Consider the following 23,298-nt stretch of genomic DNA (forward strand, 5'->3'; position numbering starts at 1 on the left):
CATTCAGACTCCTGCTTCACTGTGCCTTTTATTGATGTCTTCCAAAAGTTCCTCTTTAAGGACAAACTGCAATCCCACAGATCACAGCAAGCACAGAGCAAACCACTCTGGTACAGAAGGTAGGAAAAAAAAGATAATTAGATGGTCCAAGAATGAACCACTCTATCCTTCAGGATCAAAATATGAATGCAGCTGCATCCCTCTTAATGCAAAACTTCTTTTCCAGACTTAGCTGTAGGTGCTTCTTCATCCCCTGTGGATGAACAGGGAGAAATTTGTCAGCAGGATTTTAGAAACAAGTCTGGACTAATGCCTTCCTTTCCAGTAGATTACCTACAAATAAAGGGTTGTCTGAAAAAGAACATGGAGACTAATGTCCCTCTTAACAAGGTTAAGGTGGTATATTTATTCATGTTAGTATTACTAGCACTTAATACATTTTTATGACAGTTTAATGCTAGATATTACTTTAAGACTAGTTCTTCAGTTTGCATAAACATAGCTCTGCTGAAAGACTCAAGTGTGTTCTCTAGAACCAAAGAGTAGGAGCAGCATTATCAAATATAAGATGAAAGAAAATACCTAATAAACAAATGTTTTAACAAATTTCCTGGGATTCACATGTAACTGAGCTTATTTTGCCCTTGCTGCCACTGGTATTGCCCAATTGTCCTCAGAATTACTCTCTTGACTTCACCAGCTCTGAGAGCTGCACATAACGTCTAACTTCATCCCATGGCAGTGGTGCAAAAAGCAGTGCAACTGCATGTCTTCAGATGAAGTTCAGAGTTCCTTCACCCAACACTTCTCTGCAACGCGTATCCTTTAGCTCCTGAAAAAAGATTCAGTCATTTGGCTCCTAAAGTTAAGATGGTCATCCAAATCTAGGTGGCTTTGGAAATGTCCCAGTTGTTTATTGCAACCTGTTGGATCACCTTAAAGATTTATACTCTGAGACATGCAGTTAGGAGTTGATCCTCAAGATCTGTACTCCATAAAGCCCACAATGTTATTAGCACTTTACCTTCTTCCTACTTGAATCTCCTTCTCAAAGAGTTTCTAATTTATTATCAAATAGAGTCTATATGTGCATTACATCTGTGGTGGGCTGCCCTTGGTTGGCTGCCAGGTGCCTACCAAACCGCTCTATCACTCCCCTTCTCAGCAGGACAGGGAGAAGAAAATAAGATGAAAAAAAACTTATGAGTCAAGATAAAGGCAGTTTACTACAGAAAAGCAAAGGCCACACGTGGAAGCAAAGGAAAGCAAACAAAAAATATTCTCCACTTCCCATCAGCAAGCAATCTCCAGCCACTTTCTGGGAAGCAGGGCCTCAGTATGCATAGTGGTTGCTCCGGAAGACAAACACCTTAATAACAAATGCCTTCCTCCACCACCACCTTTCTCTTAGCTCCCTGGGCACCATGTGGAATGAAACAGGTAGGCAGCATCCCTTCCCAAGGTGGGCATTGGGGCCCAACAGGCGGAATCTGCCATCACTCACAGGGCCACGGCCACTAACTGAACTGAGCAGAGCCGCTGGCTGGAAGCCAAACCTTTGACAGATTAGCGTCTGTCCTACTAGGAGAAAATCTGGTCCACAGAGATTAAAAGTGCTCTGCCCGGCTTTCTTTGACAATAACCACCAAGGGATGGATGAAGTGGACAAATAAGCCACTTGGCAGTAGAGAAGGCAGCAGTAAGACAAGGGTGTTTTGGTAAAGAAGCAGTGGTCTCAGCCAGCCCTGTGCCCAGCTTTCCCACACACCTTTCCCTTTAACTGCAATCCTTCCACTACAAGGAATGTGTCTTTGCAAAAAGACCTGGCTCTGGCAGAGAGAAATAATCTTTGACGCATTTCTTGGGGGTGCTTTGATAATGAGAAGAGAGTCGAGTTAAACAGTGGCAACACCTGACTGTCCTTCCTGCTGGCATTTTGTCCCTTTAATTAATAATAATAATAAAAAAATATTGTTTGAAAAACTATCCAAAAAAGCAAAACAATGCCCACATATCACTCTTTGAATAAAAACAATTTTGAAATCTGACGCTTGTGTAGTTCTGTAGGCACAGTGGATATTAATAATTCAAGAAAATATTATAGTCATTACTATATTTTGCAATATTACAACAGTGCGCTTTAGCAGAACTCCTCACCAAATCTCATTGCAACAGCCATTAATAAATAAAATGCAATTCACAGTATTAAATGTGTTGTTTAAAGGCTAAATATTTCATCAGAACTAATTCATTTTAAATAATCAGACTAGGACTCTCCTCCCAGCACCAGGACAAACCTCCAGCTCCATGCACTTTCCACATTTAGAAATGAAATTATGTTTCAAAAAGCAAAGCATAAATTGAATTCGACTGGAACATCTATGCAGCAGCTCTTAGACTACAACCCCCTGCAGACTGATGGGATCACAACCAAACAGGCCACAAGTCTCACAACTTTGTTACGCTGTTCATGCAACCCAGGAAAATTAAGATTGGAAAAATACAATAGAAAGGTTTGCATTTATTGCCTGCCTTGAGCAGTGGCCAACGCCTGATCTTCTGCAGGAAGGAGAAAGAAAAAGCATCTCAGTCCAAACCTCAGCTGCCAATAGCTACAGATAACAGTGCTTATCCAGTGCTTTTCATCAGTCAGTCTCAAAGGGCTTTGCGAAGGAGGTCAGTTTCCTCTCACAGGTGGGGAAACTGAGGCACAGAGGGAAACAGCTTGTCAGTGGCTAATGTAAAGGCTAAAGGATGAACTCATATATATTTCCCCATCACACACAAGTAATGCACATGCGAGCTCTACCTCATTGCCTCCAAAGCCACTCATACTCCATTTCAGTTGCAACTTGGCTGTTTTGGTTTTTTTACCTTTAAGCAAAATGAAAGCCTTTGCCAAAATATTTTCTTGGATCTCAGAGATGGGACCAAGTGATCTAGGTCTGAAGTGCAGCTCCCCCTCCTCTCTCAAACACAACAACCTCGCAACCTACCCAGCCATAAACTGGTGAGTTTCTAACCAGGACAAAGAAGAGGGAGTTTGATTTTCGTTTTTGTCAACTGCTATTATTAGCAAAAAATGTTACCAAAAACATATTAAAAGAACCAAAACACCAAAAACACCCCACATACATACTTTTCAATTTGGATTTTTCAGTTTAAAAACTTCTTCCATTAAAAAAAAAAACCCACTCTCTAAAGCAACTGTTACTTTCTGGCCACCTCCAGAACAGCATGTAAGCATCCCACCCTGTGGATTGACAAACTGACATCAGCAAGGTAATTCCTGTAATTAAAACAAAGTAGCACAATCTTACTAGCCGGGCCTGCATCACACACTATAATCTCTATTTTTATCCATGGAGCTCACTGCTTTCCTCCAACAAGAGCATATAAAGACTGTGACCTTCTTTTCACCAACTTTATACCAAGACACAGCATAGTGTAGAAAATCAGAGAAGGTAGCATCTTCAAGTGACTTTTAACAGTAAAATAGCAGGCCAGCATATTTTATATCTCCTAAATTGTGCTGAATTTGCTTTCATAAGTATATAATTATAAATGTCTCATTTTAACCTTTTAAAATAAAAATCTCAGCTTTTCTATACAAAATATCCTTCGAACATTTCCTTAAAAATTAGGGAGATGTGGGGGTTTTATTTGGTTGGTTATGTTGGGTTTGGTTTGGGGTTTTTTTTGTTTCTGTTTTGTTTGATTTTGGGGGTTTTTTTAAATCAGAATGAGAGTCTATGCTTGGTTTGAGTGAGAATCTGAGGAGACTTGTCAGGGTGAAGATGGGGGTTAAGGATTAAGCCCAAATTATTTGCCTTTTGTAAACCACCCCACACACACTTGAAAACACCAAGCTGGGCAGTAAGTTATTTGCCGAGCTCTGCGTACTATGTATGCTTCATTCCAGATAGGTGCTAAATACACCAGATACAGCTGTGCTACGGGGCAATGTCAGGTACGTGACATTGGGAATAGATGGACTTCTGGTCTCATCCAGCACATCTGATCTTATGTTCCTGGGCACATATCCAAAACCCATTAAACTCAATAGAAATGCAAAAAATTCACTGGCTTTGTGTCAGATCTTGTATGACAACGGACAGGAACAGCTAGAGATATTTAACCTGTCAAGGAGAAGAGTTAATGGGAACTTGCTCTAATAAATACACCACCTTTACTGCACTATTTCTACTTTAAGTCATTCAGCCTCAAGAGCTAAGGAGCCTTAACACCCGAGACAAAGCCCAGATGATTTCTCTAGGCTTTCACCAAGACCCTGTAAAGCACTGGTTGCTCTCCCCAGATGAGCCAACAGGACTTGAGCTAGTGGGGAACCTAAACCCAGGACCAGCATAGCACTGCCAACACGGGAACTTGGAAAAGTGATTCAGAGCTCAGGCAACCAGCAAAGCAGCACCACAAGCCAGGATGGTCTCCACCAAGGCAGTAAAGAAGCCTCATTTGTGTTTGACATTCTGTTTGGACACTGCTTGGTGGAACTTTGCAATTGAAGCCCTCATCATCATTAAAAGTTACTTCTGAAGGACTGTACTCCTGGATTGCTCAACCCCTTCAAGAGACAACCCTCTGCTTCACCACACAGCTCAAATGGCTTGTAACATTTGGTAATTTGTCATAGCATTAATACTGTTCTGGTTGCTTTCTGTTATGAAACACAGGTTGAAGTACAGCCATGCAGATGGAAGAGGCTTCCAAATTCCATCCTGCTCAAGCCTGCCAGCAGGCAGAGAAGGGAAGGCACATGGGTCTAATTCTCATCTTAATGACACTCCATCAGTGTATCGCCACCAACTTTGAAGGTATTATTGCTACCCTGCTCCAGCAAGAAGATGAAAAATAAGCCATTGAAATACTGCTCTGACAGAAGCCATTGCTTCATCAAGTTAGGGTCCTTATCAAGGCAAGTGTTTTTTACAATACCAAGGATTTAAACCAAGAACAGCAGTTTCATTAAAAAGAGGGAGCAAAACAGAGACCAGAGGGTTCCAGTGACGAGTTACTCCCAGCAGAAGCGTGAGGATCCAGAAAAGCATTTCCAGTCTGGCAAAGGGATCACTCACAGCACTTGGGCTGTCTGGCCAAGTCTGTGTACTATTTATCTACCCAGCCAAAAAAAAAAAAAAAAAAAATTCCTGATAGCAGCTGTTTCTCCAGCAAGCGCAGAACAGTCTGCAACCCCAGCTCAAGGCTACATCATAGCACATTTTTTAAAAGTCTGGTTTTCTAGTTTATTATAAACCATTCCTCCCCTCCAACTTCCATTCGGGAAGGTGGCTGCAACCTCTCAAAACAGCCCCTCATAAGCAGTGAAGATATTTAGCAAAGCAGCGAACTGAGAGTACACAGTCGCCTGAAAGACTTTGAGACACCATGTGCACTAGGAACGGACACTTGTCTTTTCCCCAAATCAACACACTAGCTTTTAGAATATATTTTCACACTGAGGTGAAAATATAGAGAACAGAGACGTGGCAAGTCCGTCTCAGCAGTTCTCACCGAAATCACTGGTAGCCAATGAACATCAATGTTTGCATTGCTAACGCCGCCAACACAGGCACATGCTAGTGCACTCCAGCAAATTTGCACTTCAAATCCAAGCTTCCCACCAATGCAAGACAGGGAGAGTGATGCTTGCCCACACTGTGGCAATACCTCAATCTTCCTCCCTCAAGTTGTAGACTTAGTCATGTTCCCCACAATCAGGCAACTGACTTCCACTGTCCCAAGCTCAGGACAATGGAAAAGAAGGCCTAAGAAGAATGAAAAAAAAAAAAAAAGGTACAGAGCCAAGGACATAAATAACAACCCACACTGTTAAAACTAAGGCTGCACACAGAAATATTTACATTAGGGTCCTGATCGTGCTACTATAAATTGAGTTCTATTGGAGCAACACCAGCATAAAATCACCATAAACCAGAGTGGACTGTGGACCATGAACATCAGCTGAACAGCATCCCTTGAAAAGGTAATATGTATTTACTGACATCCTTCCTCTCCCTTCAGTTAATGGCAGGTGTGTTGGGTTTGTGTGGCAAGGTTTTGGTAGCAGGAGGGGCTACAGGGGTGGCTTCTGCGAGAAGCTGCTAAAAGCTTCCCCTGTGTCTGATAGAGCCAATGCCAGCCAGCTCTAAGATGGACCCGCCCCTGGCCAAGGCCAAGCCAATCAGCACCTCTGTGATAACACATTTAAGAAGGGAAAAAAAACAGTTGGAGAGCTTTTGCAGCCAGAGAGAGGAGTGGGAAGGTGTAAGAAACTCTGCAGACACCAAGGTCAGTGCAAAAGGAGGGGGAGGAGGAGCTCCAGGCACCAGAGCAGAGATCCCCCTGCAGCCCATGGTGAAGACCATGGTGAAGCAGGCTGTCCCCCTACAGCCCATGGAGGAAGGATGAGGGGGTGTAGAGATTCCACCTGCAGCCCGTGGAGGACCCCACGCCGGAGCAGGTGGAGGCACCTGAAGGAGGCTGTGGCCCATGGGAAGCCCACGCTGGAGCAAGTGCCTGGCAGGACCGGTGGACCCATGAAGAGGGGAGCCCATGCCAGGGCAGGTTTGCTGGCAGGACTCGTGACCCTGTGGGGGACCCCACGCTGGAGCAGTTTGCTCCTGAAGGTCTGCACCCCATGAGAGGGACTCCATGCTGGAGCAGGGGAAGAATGAGAAGAGTCCTCCCCCTGAGGATGAAGAAGCAGCAGAAACAATGTGTGATGAACTGACCGTAACCCCCATTCCCCATCCCCCTGTGCCGCTGAGGGGGGGAAGGTTGAAGCCAGGAGTGAAGTTGAGCCCAGGAAGATGGGAGGGGTGGGGGGAGGTGTTTTAAGAGTTGATTTTATTTTCTCATGCCTCTACTCTGTTTTGCCTAGTAATAAATTAGATGAATTCCCTCTCTAAGTTCAGTCTGTTTCTACTCGTGACAATAATTAGTGAGTGATCTCTCCCTGTCCTTATCTCGACCCACAAGCATTTCGTTATGCCTTTTCTCCTGTTTGGTGAATGAGGGGAGTGAGAGAGCAGCTCTGGTGGGCACCTGGCCTCCAGCCAGGGTCAACCCACCACAGCAGGATAGACCATTTAACCAGTGGTCTAAAGCTTTAGCTTTCACAACAGCAATTTATGCACCCTGGCAGGTGAGAATGACCCATTCAACTCTATGGACCTAAGTAAGTAGGAGAAAAGCCTCCTGACAGCACTTCTCTGCCCAGTTCTTGTCTGAGACACCTCCAAACATCATTCAGCCATGGAACATCTAACCTGAACTGTCCATGTCCCAGGCACTTGCACGCTGACTCCAAATAATTGCTTTCCTCCCTTCTCTCCCAGTGCAGATTAGACTTAGCCACAAAGCAGCATAGCATCAAAATACTGCTTAAGTTCCCAGTAGTTGTGCATGCCTTGCTCAGGGGACTTTTTTTTTTTTTCCTTCTGGTGCTAATTCCTTCTATTAGCTTCATTCTCTGTCCCTGCCCTGGGCAGGAGCTGCCATGACAAAAGGGCACACAAGGAAAATGCATCAGTTCAAGTCAAGCACAAGCCAGCCCCTAAAGGGAGACCATTTAAATAAAGAATGAACCTGAAACAGCTACCAGCTTCCTTGTAGCCAGCACTGTCTGTCAGCACAACTTCACCACAGCAGACCATCATGCAGGAACAAAACATCTTCTGGCCCCATGTTCTGGAGGGAAAAAGTGAGCAAAAACCAACCAGAGTGCCAGCCCAGAGACTAGCACGGCCAGTGTTCAAAAAGACAGAAACAACCGAAAAGGCCACATCTTCCCCATCACAACTGATCACCTGCGGTCTGTAGGAACAGGCTGGCTGGGAATGCTCACGCTGCCTCTTCTTCAGGGAGCTCAAATTCCATATATGCAAGGTTATGCCATCCCTATTATATACAGCATCCTTTAAAGACACAAGATTTGGGCAAGGTGCTGTACATACAACTTGGTTAAAAAAAAAAAAAAGTCATTTTTGGTCCCAAACGTTTACCATTAGGTTTTCTACTTTTCTCTCAAAACCCTGTAACTCCACAGGCATTTTCTGAAAAGATGCTATTAGCTCAGGACAGAAAAGGTTGCAAGGACAGACCCCAACTAATCACCAGTTCTTTTCCACCTTGCTACCATTCCCTCCCATCTCCTGATCAGTTAGATCTGCAGATGAGAGATGAGCAGAACTGAACCCAGGGAGGACACCTGCTTTATGAGAGTTCCAAATTCAGCACAGGAACAACCACATTCAACCTAAGGAACTTGGTGTGTAACTGAGGGCTGCCAAGATCCAACCATGCCAGGCAGGCACAGAAAAAACCTTCACTCCTGACTCATACCAGAGGCCCACTGCCACTGTCCAAAGGCCACAGCAAGGGAAGCAGAAGGAAGAGACCTGCAATCCCATACAAAGGGACACGAACTACAGCAGGAGGATGTAGAGAGGGAACGGAGGAAAAACAGGCGGAATCAGACTATGGTCCCAAATCACCTCTGTACACAGTACTTACATTTCGTCTAGTTAAATAGTTATATACCTACTTCTATAGTTATCAGGTCATATATCGTTACTTACATGTAAACACAGGCATAGTATCTTCTACATTTCTAAAACACAATTTTTTTAAGCACACAGTGATTGAAATGGGATTTTAAAAAATGTAAAAAGCCCAGGAAGCTCCACTGTCCCTTCCCATCCTCCTCTCAAGTGCCCACATATGGTTCCTTTTGATAAACACAGGTATAGCAAGTTTTGCACTGATAAACCTGTTAGCTACCAAGGGCAATAAATGTTACAGACAACTCTCATAGATAAGAATGCATAGCGTTAGACAAGGTGTTTCCCCATTGACGTGGTTCAGCCCCAGCTGCAGCTGAGCACCACGCACCACTCGCTCAGCCCTCCCCGGCGGGATGGGGAGGAGAATGGGAAAACAAAGGCAAAGCCTCGTGGGTCCCATGGGGGAAGGACAGGTTACTGGGACGGCAAGGGAGAGGGAAACAACAGCAACAACGGTGCTGATAACAGAACGTCCACAATGGGTGACAACAGAAAGCAATTTACCCATCCGATGACCATGACCGGACGCCCAGCCCGTCCCGGAGCCGCCCCGAACCCGCCCCTCCCCGACCAGCCCCCTTTTATGGGGAGCATGACCTCACATGGTACGGAATAGCCCCCGGCCAGCCTGGCTCCCCTGTGCTGGCTCCTTGTGAAATTAACTCTGTCCTAGCCAGAACCAGGACACCCATGAGCTGTGAAACAGAAACAAAAGCACTGCATCTTTTCACACACGTATCAACTCACTCCTGTATCTTCACATGTTCCATGGGTCAGCTCTTGCCTCTCACCCCTATCTCCACTAGGATGGGCACATGAAGGAATCTCTGCAGCTCATTCAGGCCCCAGTCTGAGAACAGCCTCCACTAGTCAGTGCTTGTCATGACTGTTAACCTTTGTCTTTGGAGATGAGAATCTCCCATTTTACAGAAGACATAACGTTCTCAAATGATCCAGTATTTTATCTTACCATCTAACATTTGATTTCATTCTTCAGTGCTGGAGTCAGACCTGCCTCTTTCCCCTTTCTGTCAGTTTTCACTAAGACACCTTCTCCCCAATCCAGTTTACTGCATATTTCCAGTAGCACTACAGGAACGACAAATAAAATACTTAAAAAAAATTTTAAAAAAACCACACAAAAAGCTAAGAGCCACCAGAACAAAACCTCAGCACAACTCAGAAAGGCAGGCTTTGTTACTTGTAGCATGTGAGGTAGGAACAAGTAATGAACATAATCTCAAATTAATTAAAATCAAGAGAGGATAGAATTGAGCCTGCAACAAAGAGATGCAGTACAAGCAAACTGAGAATGCTACACTGCCAGCGATGTTGCCTTTTGATTAAAGGAACAGAGTTCCCAGGCTGGCAAAAAACAGTGGTGAACAATATTAATTAAGTAAATTACGGCCTCCTCAGTGCTGATGCTGTAGCTGTGTTTTAGATTGCCTTCAAAAAGAAGCAAAGTTTCAGCTGTGGACACAACAGACCGTGCTGAGTTAGCATGGGAGGGATAACTTTGGAATCTGTTGACCAATTTGAACTGAATTCAACAGGGGAAAAAATGTCACAGAGATACAGAGTTCCTCTAAGTTCAGCTGAGTGAAAAAGCAAGTTCCAAAATAATATCTGGCCTGAACCATAAGCCACCCAGTGTCCATTCCCATTGCTACCAGGGCTCCAGCGGAGCAATGTAGTGGCCACAGCCAGCCCTCCAGCACACCCATAATGCTCAGCCAAGTGCACCATGTGCCTCTATTTACTCCTCTAAATGGGCAGCAAAATAAGAGATCATGACAGAGATGAAAGAAAACACTTAAGAGACAGAAGAGTTCTGAAAGGGCACGCAGTTAAGTGATAAGTGATGGCTAACTTCTGCTGCTTAACAAAATGACCAGGCATTTTACTCATTTTCTGATCCTTCAGAGAACAGACAGCTCTCACAGGCCAGATAACTAAGAGTTCCATGCGGCTACTGGGGCAGAGCCTCAAAAACACTCAGCAGAAATCATAATCCTGGGGTGCCCTGGCCAGATCTTTCTCTGCCATATTCCATATCCCACACTTTTCTGAAATCCCTTCTGTTTAAGGCTCAGCTACCCAGAAAAGTCTGTCCATTGATAGTTGAACCACCTCTATTATCTCTCTCCAACACCTGATACAGACACTGTGACTGCATGGGGCTTTCTCCTGGTGTTGCCAAAGTACACTTGCATAAAGATTCTCTCTCTTCTGAAATAACCGTTCTCTCAGGTAACGTGGCTATCATATTGGTTTGCAATCTCTGTCTCATAGGCAAGCTTTTTTTCAGGCCAGATGGCAAATGCGGTTCTCAGAGACCTCCTGCCTGATACGCAGGTCTGCCTGCCTTCTCTCCCACAGCACACTGTCAGCAAGGCTTCCCATGCACAAGGTCACCGTGCTCCTTTACATGCAGGCTCACCAGTCTTTAGTCTTGCACCAGCCTTTTGATACCCAAAAAGAAGCAAAACCCTGTCCCACTGCATGCCAGTTCAGAAAGTAGGTCTGTCTAAGAGTGTAGGGCTACAGCCCCAGATACCCTTCTGCAACCCCCATCCACTCTCCCACTATAGTGTCAAATGCTACCAACATTTTGCTGATTGGGAACAAAGCTAGAAAGACACCGTGGGTGGCACAACAAGGACATCACCCTTCACATATTGCCCCAGTCCTCCTGACATGGGGAGACCCAGCCCAGGCCCCATCCAAGAAGGCAGGAGGAAGATTTAATTGCCCTGGCTCACTCAGGAATCCTTCACCTGTACCTAGTGTGGGCAGAGACTTTTCCCCTTGGGTTGTGAAGTGTAATACAAAGGGTGGGGAAGCCATCTTAATGATTCCAAAAGCTAACAAGACCCTTGAACTTTGCATCCTACTACATTATCCCATGACAAGATTGCACAAACAGGCACACAGACCTACATGTGCTCTGCTATGACTATCATCCTAAATTATTCCAACCCATTACAAACAAGCCACATAATTCAGAACCAGCTCCCAACCACCTCAGCAGACAGATATGACTCCTCTCCTGTCTCTGTATTTCCAACAGAAGCCCAAATTCAAGGCTCCCACAGTTTCAGCACGTCCATTCTCATCCAAAGGAGCTATGATTTGAAATAACTCAATCTGAGAAGCCATGCTGCTAAAGGGATCAGAACAGCAAAGATGCTCTTAAATGACTTTCAGCCAGAACTTTGCAGTGCTTTAACTTGATCAACCTGTTAATGATTTTAGACGAGCACTTTCTATTTTTCTATTATTAATGAGAGTCCTGTTCTTCCTCCTCCTCTTCTCACCTATTCTTCCTCTCTTTCATGCAATCTCTTCTAAAAAGAAAATACACCCAGCCTCTGAGCTATGGCAAATGAAGTAAAATAAGTCCTTTGTCATTAAGAAGCCACATCAATAAGGGACAGGAGTCAGAAAACTTGCCTTCCAACTTTAGCTCTGGTCAGCAGCACAACCTGAAGCACATCCCTCCTCTCTTGCATTTTTCTCAAAAAAAAAAAGTGACTAATACTACTGACCTTCCTTTTAGCAACCTTTGAAATACACAACTGAAGTAGGCAGCATAAGAGCTTTGTAAGTACAATCATGTCTGTCACCCTGTAAGCACAAAATTGGCAGGGTTTGGTGGTAAAGGACAGAAAGCCTAGAACAGAAAAATGCCCACAAATACACAGTCACTCACCTTGCTACCTTGTGCAGAAAAAATTCCACCCCCAGCCCTGTGGCAGAGGCAAGTAAGGAGTGCAGACAGGCACCTGGTGTGCCTGCACCTGATGGTACTGATCACAGCTGGGGGAGATTTTCCAATCAGGCACAAACAGCAGGGAAAGGCTAACAACCAATTAGAGCTCCCACTCCTTCCCCTCTGCACCCATGAGGTCCTAAAGCACTTTTGGCAAGAGCTAAATTATCATGTTTTATACATTCCCTTTCACCGAACAGCTTTTGCAAATATCCATCCATTTTAAGCCTCAGCAACAGCCCTGCATGTGAGTTAACTCTTCCCTGTAGACAGGGAAGGCAAAGCATGGGGCAATGCAAACCCCTATTAGGCACAATGTCAAGTCCAAAAATCATGAAGACAACCAGCATGCACAGCCTGCTCTCCTCTAGCACCCCAAGAAAGCACATCTGAACTCAACACGTGCTTTTCTCTCTGCCTTGAAAGTCAGCCAGTTCTGTGCTCAAGCCTTCTGCTCCACTAACCGCTCACTGGAGTCCTCTACCAAATCCCCACAAGGGGCTCAACACATTTCCAGAGTGTATCAGCAGCATCACTGTCCACTGAAAATGCACCAGCAGTACCCACTTGTTAGAGACTGGAGTAGTATCTGAAGCAGTGCCAAAGTAGTTGCTTTTAGGATACCAAGGCCTTTAGCCCATCACTGACCTCAGTGATTTGCTATGGCTTAGTCCTAGTTTTTCCAAGCCCCAAACATCCAGTTTAGTCCCAAGGATACCAGTAAGTGCAACCACTTTTCCCAGGAAGAAATGCCATTTTGTCCCACCATGCAGTGGCTGGGATGAATTCCAGTCCCTCCTGTCCCCCCACACTCACAAGAAAGAAAAGGAGAGAGGAACAAAAACACTAAGACTTGTGCAACATCCTCATGTTGGTCAAAATATTGTGGAGTCCCAAGTGGCAGGGACCTGTCAGGACATGCGCATCCTCTGCACATCAGGCACGGTGGAGAGAGGCAATGGAGTGCAACTCCTCCGCCCTCACCTACCAGCTCTAACTGGTGTAGGAGAGGGAGAAGATCAGCAGCAGAGGTGGTCTATCAACAGCTATCCTCGGGGCTAGTCCCGGGGACAAAACGGGCACGGTAGTTGAGCGGATGGAGAGTACACACTGCTTCAGTCAGGAGCAGCCAGGATTCAGATTGCTGCTTCCTGGCACTGTAAGGGTTAACAGCATCCTTTCTCCCAACCCAGCAGCACTGCCGGCAGCTGCTGGCGGGATGCTGATGGTTTTAGAAGCACAAGACTCAGGCTGGAGGGGACCGGAGCAGATGAGAGACCCCGGCATTGGGACTCCCATTTTCAGGAAAAAGCCTGGCACAAAAGGGAGGTAGCATCAGCGGGGGGGGGGGGGGGCGAAATGCTTTACCACGGCCTAGTGCATGCTAAGACTATTTTCCTCTCTCACAGAGGGAACCCCAGACAGCAGGAGTTTCACAGAGTCAATGACTCCAAGCGGGTTTTCTTATCAATATTTCAGCAGCGCCTGCCTTTCCAGCGTGCAGTTCCCAGGCCCCAGCTCCCCTCCCCACCCGTTGCAGTATTTTCCTTCCTTTAGCAAATGCCCACGCTCCCTCTAGCGCCCAGCTCTGCTTTTCACATACTAGCAACCCGGCACCCTTTCCTACAGCCTGCACCCCAGGGTGTCCAAGTCACGCTGGAGCTAATTAAAAGTGATGCTATTTTGGGCACAGAGGCCCCGTAGTGCTCTGCAGATCTGCCTGGCTAGCGTTTGTGTCGCATATCTGAATACGAAAGGGAGAAAACAGAGTGACAGCCTGTGTCAGGGATCCTCCTTGAACAAGAGGGCTTTGCCGCTCATTTCAGTGGGAGAGCAATCAGGTCTCCTTCAGGACTGAGAGGGAGGAAAAAAAAGAGAGGTTTGATTATTCAGCATCAATCTTTTCTGATTTGTACTGTATGCTGGGACTCTGGTGGCCATGAGTCAGTCATTAACTCTAACATTTCTATAGCAGGTTATTTATCAAATATGTTTAACACCCACACAGCCACACTCTTCAAACATGCATCAAACTTTATTCAGTTCCCTCAGTCTCACCCATAAAGACAGGAAAGGAAATACTGCCATGCCGTTCTTTTTGCACGGAGGAAATGTTAACAACGATGCCGCCGTTTTCCCTGGACATTAAGGAGAAGTTAGGATTTGAGAATTTGTTTGCCTTGGATTCCTGCAGGGAGATTAAGCAAACCAAGAAACTTGCATGCAAAGGTGTGGCTTCAGCAAAGCAGTATTTTCCAACTAAGGGTTATTTCAGCTTAAAATCCCTGTCATGCTCTGCCAAGTACGTGACCAGTTCAGTTTCCAGCATGGCTTACAGCGTAGGTCAAACTCTCACCTCCCAAATCCAAGCAAGAGAGAGGGAAGGGCTGTGCACAAGAGAGAAGGAAGCTCATCCACCCACAGTCCTGTGGCTGTAATTCAGAGAATGAAGAGCCCACAGGTCTCCTTGCGGTACTGCCCCATGTTTCCTCACCTCTGTACTCATTTTTCATTCTTACTTTACACTTTTCACTGCTGTAGGATATTGCAGGTTGAATTCTCAACTACAGTAAACTGGCCTAGATCAATCCTACATCAATTAACACTAAGGATTCAACCAAGTACTTTCATGCTTTGGGGGTTTTCTGCGTTTACAGCACTCAATGCTTTGCAAGGAACATGTCATTGAATTTACTGTCTTGATTAGAGGCAGGTTTGACTCCACACCTTCAAACACAGATTCTCACTGGAAGCTAAACTTGACCAGATCCTGGTTAAACCCAAGCGTTAAGTCCATAACTGACAGGTTTCCTTGCAATTGTCCTGGAACCAATCCCAACCATGAGCTCAGGCTTGTCCTTCAATCCTGAAACTAATCTGGATTTGTAAGAGAGTACTGCATCTGGTAAGCAGGTACTGCTCTCCTCCATTCTACCTACAGACATCCAGGGAGCTTAAGGAGCATGATGCTATGGTATGACTTAAGTACATTCTTGGGTGCTTGAAAGACTGGCTTCCGGTATCCTTTAGTACAACCAACACTGAAGATCTTTGGTCCTTAAGCTGTGCTTTGTCCATTAGATGACACTGCTTTCATATTTTTTCTAAAATCTCTTCTACGAATCCAGCTATAAATTTGGAAACTCTCAGAAAGTTTCACCTTCCCACAGTCTTGCATTTAAGAAAATATTTGTCTCATCTCACCTCCCTTTTGGGAAAAACTTCTGCCTAACATCAATTATCTGCTCAAACCCATTCTCAGAATACTTTGTCATCTAATTGGATGAATGTTTTCCATAAAAAAATTAATTAAAGAATCACATAGCTGTTTCTGTTTGCATTTAAATCACTGTGAAAGCTTAGCCACAAATCCTAGGCCTCATCCCTGAGCATGAAAAAGTCTGAGTATTGAGGCCTGAAGGGAAAGTGCTGGTAGGCACCTAGAACAGAAGCAGTTCTGTTACGGAGCTCTGGGCTACAAGAACATTGGCAGCTTGCTGTGCTAGGCAGGGTAATGGCCCGGGGAATCTGCCAGCTTCATGGGATCCACAAGCAACATCAAGGCAAATCCACTGGACATGGACCTGATTTTGCAATGAAAACAGTCTGGAGGCAAAAAATATTTTCCAGGTGTCTTCTTCCTGCTCTACTAACTGTGATGGTTTTGGCTGGGATAGAGTTAAATTTCTTCATAGTAGCTGGGACGGAGCTATGCTTTGGATTTGTGCTGAAAACAGTGTTGATCACACAGGATGTTTTTGTTACTGCTGAGCAGTGCTTACACAGAGCCAAGGCCTTTGCTGCTTCTCACACCACCCCACCAGTGAGTAGCTGGGGGTGCACAAGGAGTTAGGAGAGGACACAGCTGGGACAGCTGACCCCAACTGACCACAGGGATACTCCATACCATATGACATCATGCTCAGCATATAAAGCTGATGGAAGAGGAAGGAAGAGGGGGATGCTTGGAGTGATGGGGTTTGTCTTCCCAAGTAACTGTTACACGTGATGGAGCCCTGCTTTCCTGGAGATGGCTGAACACCTGCCTGCCCATGGGAAGTGGTGAATGAATTCCTGGTTTTGCTTTGCTTGTGTGCACGGCTTTTGCTTTACCTACTGAACTGTCTTTATCTCAACCCATGAGTTTTCTCACTTTTACTCTTCTGATTCTCTCCCTGATCCCACCAGGGGGGAGTGAGTGAGCAGCTCACTTGTGGGGCTTAGTTGCCAGCTGGGGTTAAATCATAACACGGTTCAACACAACCATAAAAGCAATTGCCATGCAAGAGTTTTGTTTTTATTTCCCCATCTTCTATTTGCATATTAATTGGCAAAGTCCTGGAGAAGGACTTCAGTGGCAAACTTCATTACTAAAGGTAGTGGAGAAGTGGAAATGCATCAAGACATTGTGACACAGCCGACCTACCTTCAGTGGCAATGAAACTGCAACCTAGCCAAAAGCATTTGAGAAAGAAACAGTTTAGAATAGCAATTAAAATATCTACCAAATGGTGTGCAATTAATATGATTGCTCTGTCACCATCTTGCGCTCTAGGAGTAAACATTATAAACCGAAATCCAACTGGACTGTTGGAGCAGCTACCCATGGCTGACAACTAAATGCAGTATTGCCTGCCTAAAGCTTCATTTTCTCCCCTTTCTCCCTTCCAAGCATAGCAGTCTATTTGGAATTGCAAATATTGCCCACCTCATTCTGCCCATCACACACTGCATTGCTAGGCATCTTAATGAAAAACTACCTGGCACACAGCAACCCCATCAGACTCCCCAGCTTGTAATTTGCCATGGGAGTGAGTAATGTCTCAGCATCAAACCACCAGTACATTAGCAGATCACACCAGAACACTGCCAACAGCATTCAGAAGAATCATTCCCGGAAGAGACAGGCTTCACTGTGAGAACTTGTACAACCTGGTTTTCACTGCCAGCCCTCAGAGCTTGCACAGGGATCAGTGGTAGCAGGAGGAAAAGAATCGCAGAAGTCCATTCAGAGCAGGGTTGTCACCATCAGATCATGTCTACGTGAGCCATGAAAATCTCCAAAGGCAGAGATTCCCAAAACTTTCTGGTGCCTTGCTGCACTAGTTTGAGAAGAAACTCTTCCTAATGTCCAATCTGACATATGTTGTGGCTGTTGCCACGTATCTTCTTCAACCGATAAGCTGCATTTTCTTTCTAACTCTACTTCAGGTAGCTGTAGGCTACTGTAGTACTATTAGCCTCATCTTTACCAGTCTTCTCCCAAAGACATCTCATATTCCCAGTCTTGCAGTGAATCTTGCTACCCTGCTAACTCTAGAGATGATGGCCACAGGCTGACCAGACCTCTGGACAAAACAGTGTAGGTTGTCTGACAAGATAAACCAAGTCCCCAGTCCAGACTCTCACCAGCTCTCATCCTGCCTTGCCCCGCTTTCAGAGCCTGGATCATACTATAAGCATCAATGGAGTTGCGTGGTCTGCACAAGTAGCAGCTGTATCACTCAGGCACACTATACTTCTGCGGGTTTATCTTCTGCACTGCACTGAAATAAAAATATGCACTGCTGACATTTTTCCTATAGCATGAAAAATCCAACCCCTAGGATCATATAGGAACTTGGTCTGGCTGAAGCAACCTGCAATATTGCACATGCCTTAGACAAATGCCCTCTCCTGCTCTTATTGTGGCATTATAATGTGTTTCCTCGTCTTTATGCCTGAAGTTTGCCTCTGGTTACTAGAAAGGCAAGGGCATGTATACATGGGATAGCTAAAGCACACTATGATCACAAGCTGAGGTCTCGTCATAGACAATGGATTGAAAATGTCTTCTAGAGGTTAAAAGAAAGCTAAAAATGTGTATCTTTGCTTCTTATATTGAAAAAACCCCCACCCACAACACCACACCATTTGTAGCACTTCCATCATGGAAAAAGCATGGACAGAATTAAGTACTTCCTATAAGCAGCTACATTCATCAGAGTGACAACTCTGAAACCTAATGACAACAGTCCCCGTTTACCATTCCACTAGTGATCATATCAGGAGAGAAATCTGAGTGAGTGTGTTTTATCCACCGTAGATTGTTGAAATCTCTTGAAAAAACTATTGTCAAGAAACAAGATAGTGAGATTTAAAGTTGTAACAGCATTAAAGGTGCTGCTACTTATTTTTGCAGGTCCTTATCCCAGAAATCAGGGAGAGAGGATGGAAGAAAAGATAATCTGAGGAATCAGATCATCTTCACAGGAAGGTTGGAGAGAGCATCTGGTGAGCAGAACAACGAAAAATTTCATGCAATAACATAACCATCTAGAGAAAGGGAAAACAAGTGTAGAGGATACAACTGCTCACCGAAAGACACATTTGTACGCAGCTTGTGTTCAGAGAGGAATGGCTTTGAAAAAAGAATGATTTGCAGATCTGCTGGGAATAATAGCAGTTTTCGCTAAAAAGTCTCCTTCCTTCAGAAAGGCCTTAGCAAGAAAACATTTTATCTGATCTCTTCCAGGTCCCTCAAGAGCTTCAGTGACCTCTCTCAGTAAATGCTTCTGTTAGGGCAGACTGATACTTGAAGCCCAAGTACAAGTCCCCTTTTTATAATATCAGACCCACTGAAATAAGCCAAGTCCCCCTTCCCAAGAACAGAGAGAAGAGAAACCTCATTTCTACACAGAATAGTATTTTTGCATTTTCCTAACAATTTCCACTTGAAGATCTTCAGGTATTGTACAGAACAGAAATGAATTCTGCTCCACACCACCACTTTGTGGTAGCTAAGCAGTACTATCCTCATTTAACATGGAAGAGGAGATCCAGAGAGGTTAATTGTCTTTCCTAAGGTCATAGAAAAAGCCTCTGGGCAGGACAAAGCAAAGAACCCAAAATTCCCCCATCTTACCAGCCTTTTGCCTCTATCCTAATCCTGACATCACTATCTGCAAATGCAGAAAACAAAAGTTTGTTGCCTGGAAGGGATTATTTTTTAATAAATTAAATTGAGATTTGAGAAACATGGGAGAAAAGGGGGATTTGGTTTTAAAATAATTTAAAAAAACACAGGAGGTTTTTAACATTCTAGGTAACAGGGCATGCAGCAGCTGCAAAGATCTCCCTTTTGTGGAGTGTCTGTAGATCTATACATGCCAGTAAAAAAATGACTTTTTTTTTATTACCATGCTTTCCCATTCTTTGCAAATCCATCCAGTTTATAGGAATCCCCCACCACTAATGCCTGATTTGAAATATGCTTCATTACATGAAACTTGATTGATCATGTTTTTAATAAATCATAAGAGACAAAAGCTTAAGTTTTGAAGTCTGTTCAAGTAACAGGGAATTGGTAAAAGCAGGGTGTATACCTCTTTACTGCTTTGGTAGCCTGAAAACAATAGCATACAGACATGTTCTACCTGCTCTCCCAGGTCATCTAGCATAATCATGATACATGAGTTAATATCTTTTGTCCATTTTCAGTACCCCTTCCTGCTGCTTTACGTCTACTGTGACCTAAGTAGATATATGCTTTAAGGTGAGAGACTGGGAACCAATGTGGCTGGCAAAAGAAGCCACAGTTTCCCTGAGTGACCTTGGGCAAATTGCTTGACGATCCTGTGCCACAGCCAGCCCAAGAGTAGAATTAGGTAAAAACTGGACTGCAGCAGAAAAACAGGCATTGGATTCAGCCTTCTCTGCTAACAAATGAAAGGACCCGGGTTCAAGCATTTAACTCTCCCTCTACACTATTTAAAAAAAAATCCAATTAATCACTAAATGCAATGTGTTTTCTCCAAGAGACAGGAGAGAAAAAGTCTCCAGATGCTAAACCTCGTATTGGAAAAATCACGAAAAGATAACACTAGTATTTATTAACATGCTTGCTATTCCTTCCTACAAACACCACACTGGCAACAAACACCAGTCTTTTGCTTTTGCTTGTGCTTTTGAGTTGGAAGCTTTCAATGCATGGTATCTTGAGGTGCAAAATCTTAATGGAAAGTCATGAACAATAGAGACGTTTTCCTTTATTACCCTTCTCAGTCACCTAGAGTTAAAGAATAAAGGAAACTAGTTATTTAAATGGCATATTTCTATAAAAGAAACAAAGCAAGGAGGGAGAATTTTGTGAAAATCACTTTGTGACCTGCACATTAGAAAAAATAACCATTCCTTCCCCTGCAAATGCCTACAGAATGAGTTTCTCTGCTACTTTAACCAGAAATACTCAAAACTATTGGAAATCCATGCTGGGAAGGGATGGGGGGCATTTTAGCTCCTTTCGCTGAACACCCCCTGATTCAGCATCGAAATGAAACAAAAGAGAGGGCATATAGGTTGTTTTCTTCATTACATGCCATGTTATATTAAAAATAAATAATCCTAGAGACAAGTGTAGTGCTAAAATATACTATGCACCTGTTTTCTCTTGAATGTTTGCTTTCATCTTTAACGAGAGTGGAATTCATGTCTGGCAAACACAACTGCCTTTAAAAATTGGTTAAATCAAAGTAACATCTACATTGCTGTCAGAATTATTGCCTAAGTAGTAATAAATAGAGAAAAAAAACTTCCAGTCAAAAAAATAAAGAGGTGGTTGAATTGCACATTTTGAAGCTATAGCTGATGCGTAGACAGACAGATAGATCATTTGCTTTTTAATGACTAATCAGTTTCATGAAGAATGTATCTGAAAATCAAGCTGATCTGTTTTATGCTGTTAATTGCTTTATGCCCATTTCCAATAGTGACAAAAAAATAAAAGAGGCATTTTCGAGGCAGTGACAAGCTATAATAATCAGAATAACGGGAATATTGACACCAGACATCAAGGTCTCCCAGAGTCCTTTACATTATGCCTGTTCTCAGACTTTACATCAGAGTGGGAACAGTATTTCTGATACCAAGTTAAAAGAAAATTGAAGTTCTGTCCACAGCCATCTGCCGGGCATTGCAAAGCAGGGTGCGAGGGAGGGCCCTGCACTATCATGGCACGATGGCGTGTGGGCTTTTGGGACACCCCACACACGCACACACAGTCCCACAGACTTTCAGGGGCACCTCAGTGATTCATTATTATTGACTTAAGGGGAAAAGCATGAGATGCCATCGATTTTTTACAAACTTTTCACTGTGCTTGAGCTACCTGCCTCCTCTCAGAGCCCCTTAACGAGCTGTGGGGCTTTCCACCCCTTAATGAATTAATGGGATCTCTCTTGTCGCCAGCATGCAGAGCAAGGAACAGGAGGGCTTTTCCACCACCGCTGTACATCATTCATCCCCTGGTACAGAGGCAGCGAAGCGTGCCGAGGTGTATATTACACATGAAGAGACAGACAGAAAGGGGACCCAGCTGTGCAGGCACATGGGACACACTGGAGCCGGGGGTCTTCCCTGCGCTAGGGAGAAGGCTCCGGCCAGCCCGGCCCCTTTGGCAGCGCTCCGATCGCGCTACCCCGGAGATCACAGCTCTACCTTCGGGGGCGGGGGGAGAAAGGTGTTCCCATTCTCCTTCATCTTTTCCCAGGAAAACTTTTCTCTTTTTCTGCGGCCATCGCTCCGCGTCCCCCCTCCCCCCAGCAATAAGACCAAGGCCCCTCTCCTCCCCGCACCCCCGGCTGCAGCGGCAAGCGCGGCACCGTCCCGCTCCGCGGGTGGGCACAGGGCTCCCTCCCCGCCATCCGGCTCGGGTACATGGGGCGATACTCACGCTGCTGTTGTGCCCGGACCAGTGCACCATGGCTTGGTTGTGCGCCGCATCCCCGGTGAGCGCGAAGGTGGTGCTGCTCAGCCTCAGCTCCTCTGCCCCTCGCAGCCGCGCCGCTCTCCCCTCCTCCAGGGGCCCGCGGGGCTGAGCCCGGCCGCCGCGCTGCCCCTCGGCCGCGGGCACCCCCTGGCCACCGCCCGCCGGCAGCGCCCGGCGCCCCTCGCTGCTCCGCCGGATCCGCGGCGCCGCCGGGCCCGGGCCCCGGCCCCCGGGCGCGCCGCCGCCCGCCCCCGCCGAGCGGAGCGCCGCTCCCCGCGGCCCCGCGCGGCCCCCCGGCTCCCCGCCCGGCAGCGGCTCCGCGGCGGCCGCCGCCCCGGCTGAGCCCCGCGCTCGGCCGCCCGGCCAGCTCCGTAATCCTCGCGGCGGCGGCGGCTGTCGCTGCTCCTGCCTAAGGCGAGACGAGGAGGACGGCCAGGAGGGCGATGGAGACGAGCAGGATCTGCAAGTTATTTCGGCGCCGGTGCAACACCAAGAGAGAAGTAAGAGCCATGTCCAGGCGAGAAAAACGGTGTGGCAGGTCGGAAAGCAGTTAGTCCCCTTCTCCATGCCTTTGCGGAGCGAGTCGGGGGGCTTGGAGAGGGAGGGGGGACGAGGCGCTGCGTTTAGGGCTTTTTTTTTTTAAAGGAGAAAGGGGCCGGATTCTAATTATAATAATTATTATTTGGAAAAGGCTCCTCTTTCTCTCGCTCTCCTTCTTTCTCTTCCCCCTTTCTCAGCCTCTGAGACGATGACCAGGGGAAAAAAAAAAAAGAAAAAAGAAAAAGGAAAGAAGAAAAAAAAGAAAAAAACTCTCTCCCCGGTAGTTGGATTCTGTTCCTTACTGTTGGTGGATTTTTTTTTTTTTTGAAAAGTGCTTTTCAGTGAAACTGTTCACGTTCAAGGATTTGATCAAGTGAGAGGGTAACACCACACGGGGGGAGGAGCCCCAAGCCTTGCCAAGCCGCCGCCGCCGCTGAAATACACCACCGAGTCACCAGCCGCGCAGCGCCGCGCCGCGCCGCCGGGGGCCGGGAGCGGGGCCGGGGGCGGGAGCGGGACACCGCGCCGCACCGAATCAGCTGGAGCATCACCCAGCCTTTTCTCCTGATTTGGTATGTGTGCTCCTGCCTGAGACAAAGCAGCCGTCATTCACTGTTTCTCCTGATGTATATTTACATACACTCGTATTTACA

General features: G+C 45.6%; 1 protein-coding gene across 2 annotated transcripts in view; it reads right to left on the minus strand.

Moving 5' to 3' along the window:
- SORCS3 (sortilin related VPS10 domain containing receptor 3) overlaps positions 1 to 22,940 on the minus strand; it is a 305,448-nt gene extending 282,508 nt beyond the window's left edge. The window contains exon 1 of one of the 2 annotated variants that reach the window (XM_054832651.1): positions 22,070 to 22,940. In XM_054832651.1, coding sequence (XP_054688626.1) covers positions 22,070 to 22,672 — 603 coding nt within the window. In that variant the 5' untranslated portion in view covers positions 22,673 to 22,940. The remainder of the gene's footprint in view (positions 1 to 22,069) is intronic. The other variant, XM_054832652.1, reaches the window with a different exon arrangement.
- Between the last annotated feature and the right edge of the window lie 358 nt (positions 22,941 to 23,298).

Source organism: Grus americana, chromosome 7 (assembly GCF_028858705.1).
Source record: "Grus americana isolate bGruAme1 chromosome 7, bGruAme1.mat, whole genome shotgun sequence".
In the NCBI taxonomy this organism is placed as follows: domain Eukaryota; kingdom Metazoa; phylum Chordata; class Aves; order Gruiformes; family Gruidae; genus Grus; species Grus americana.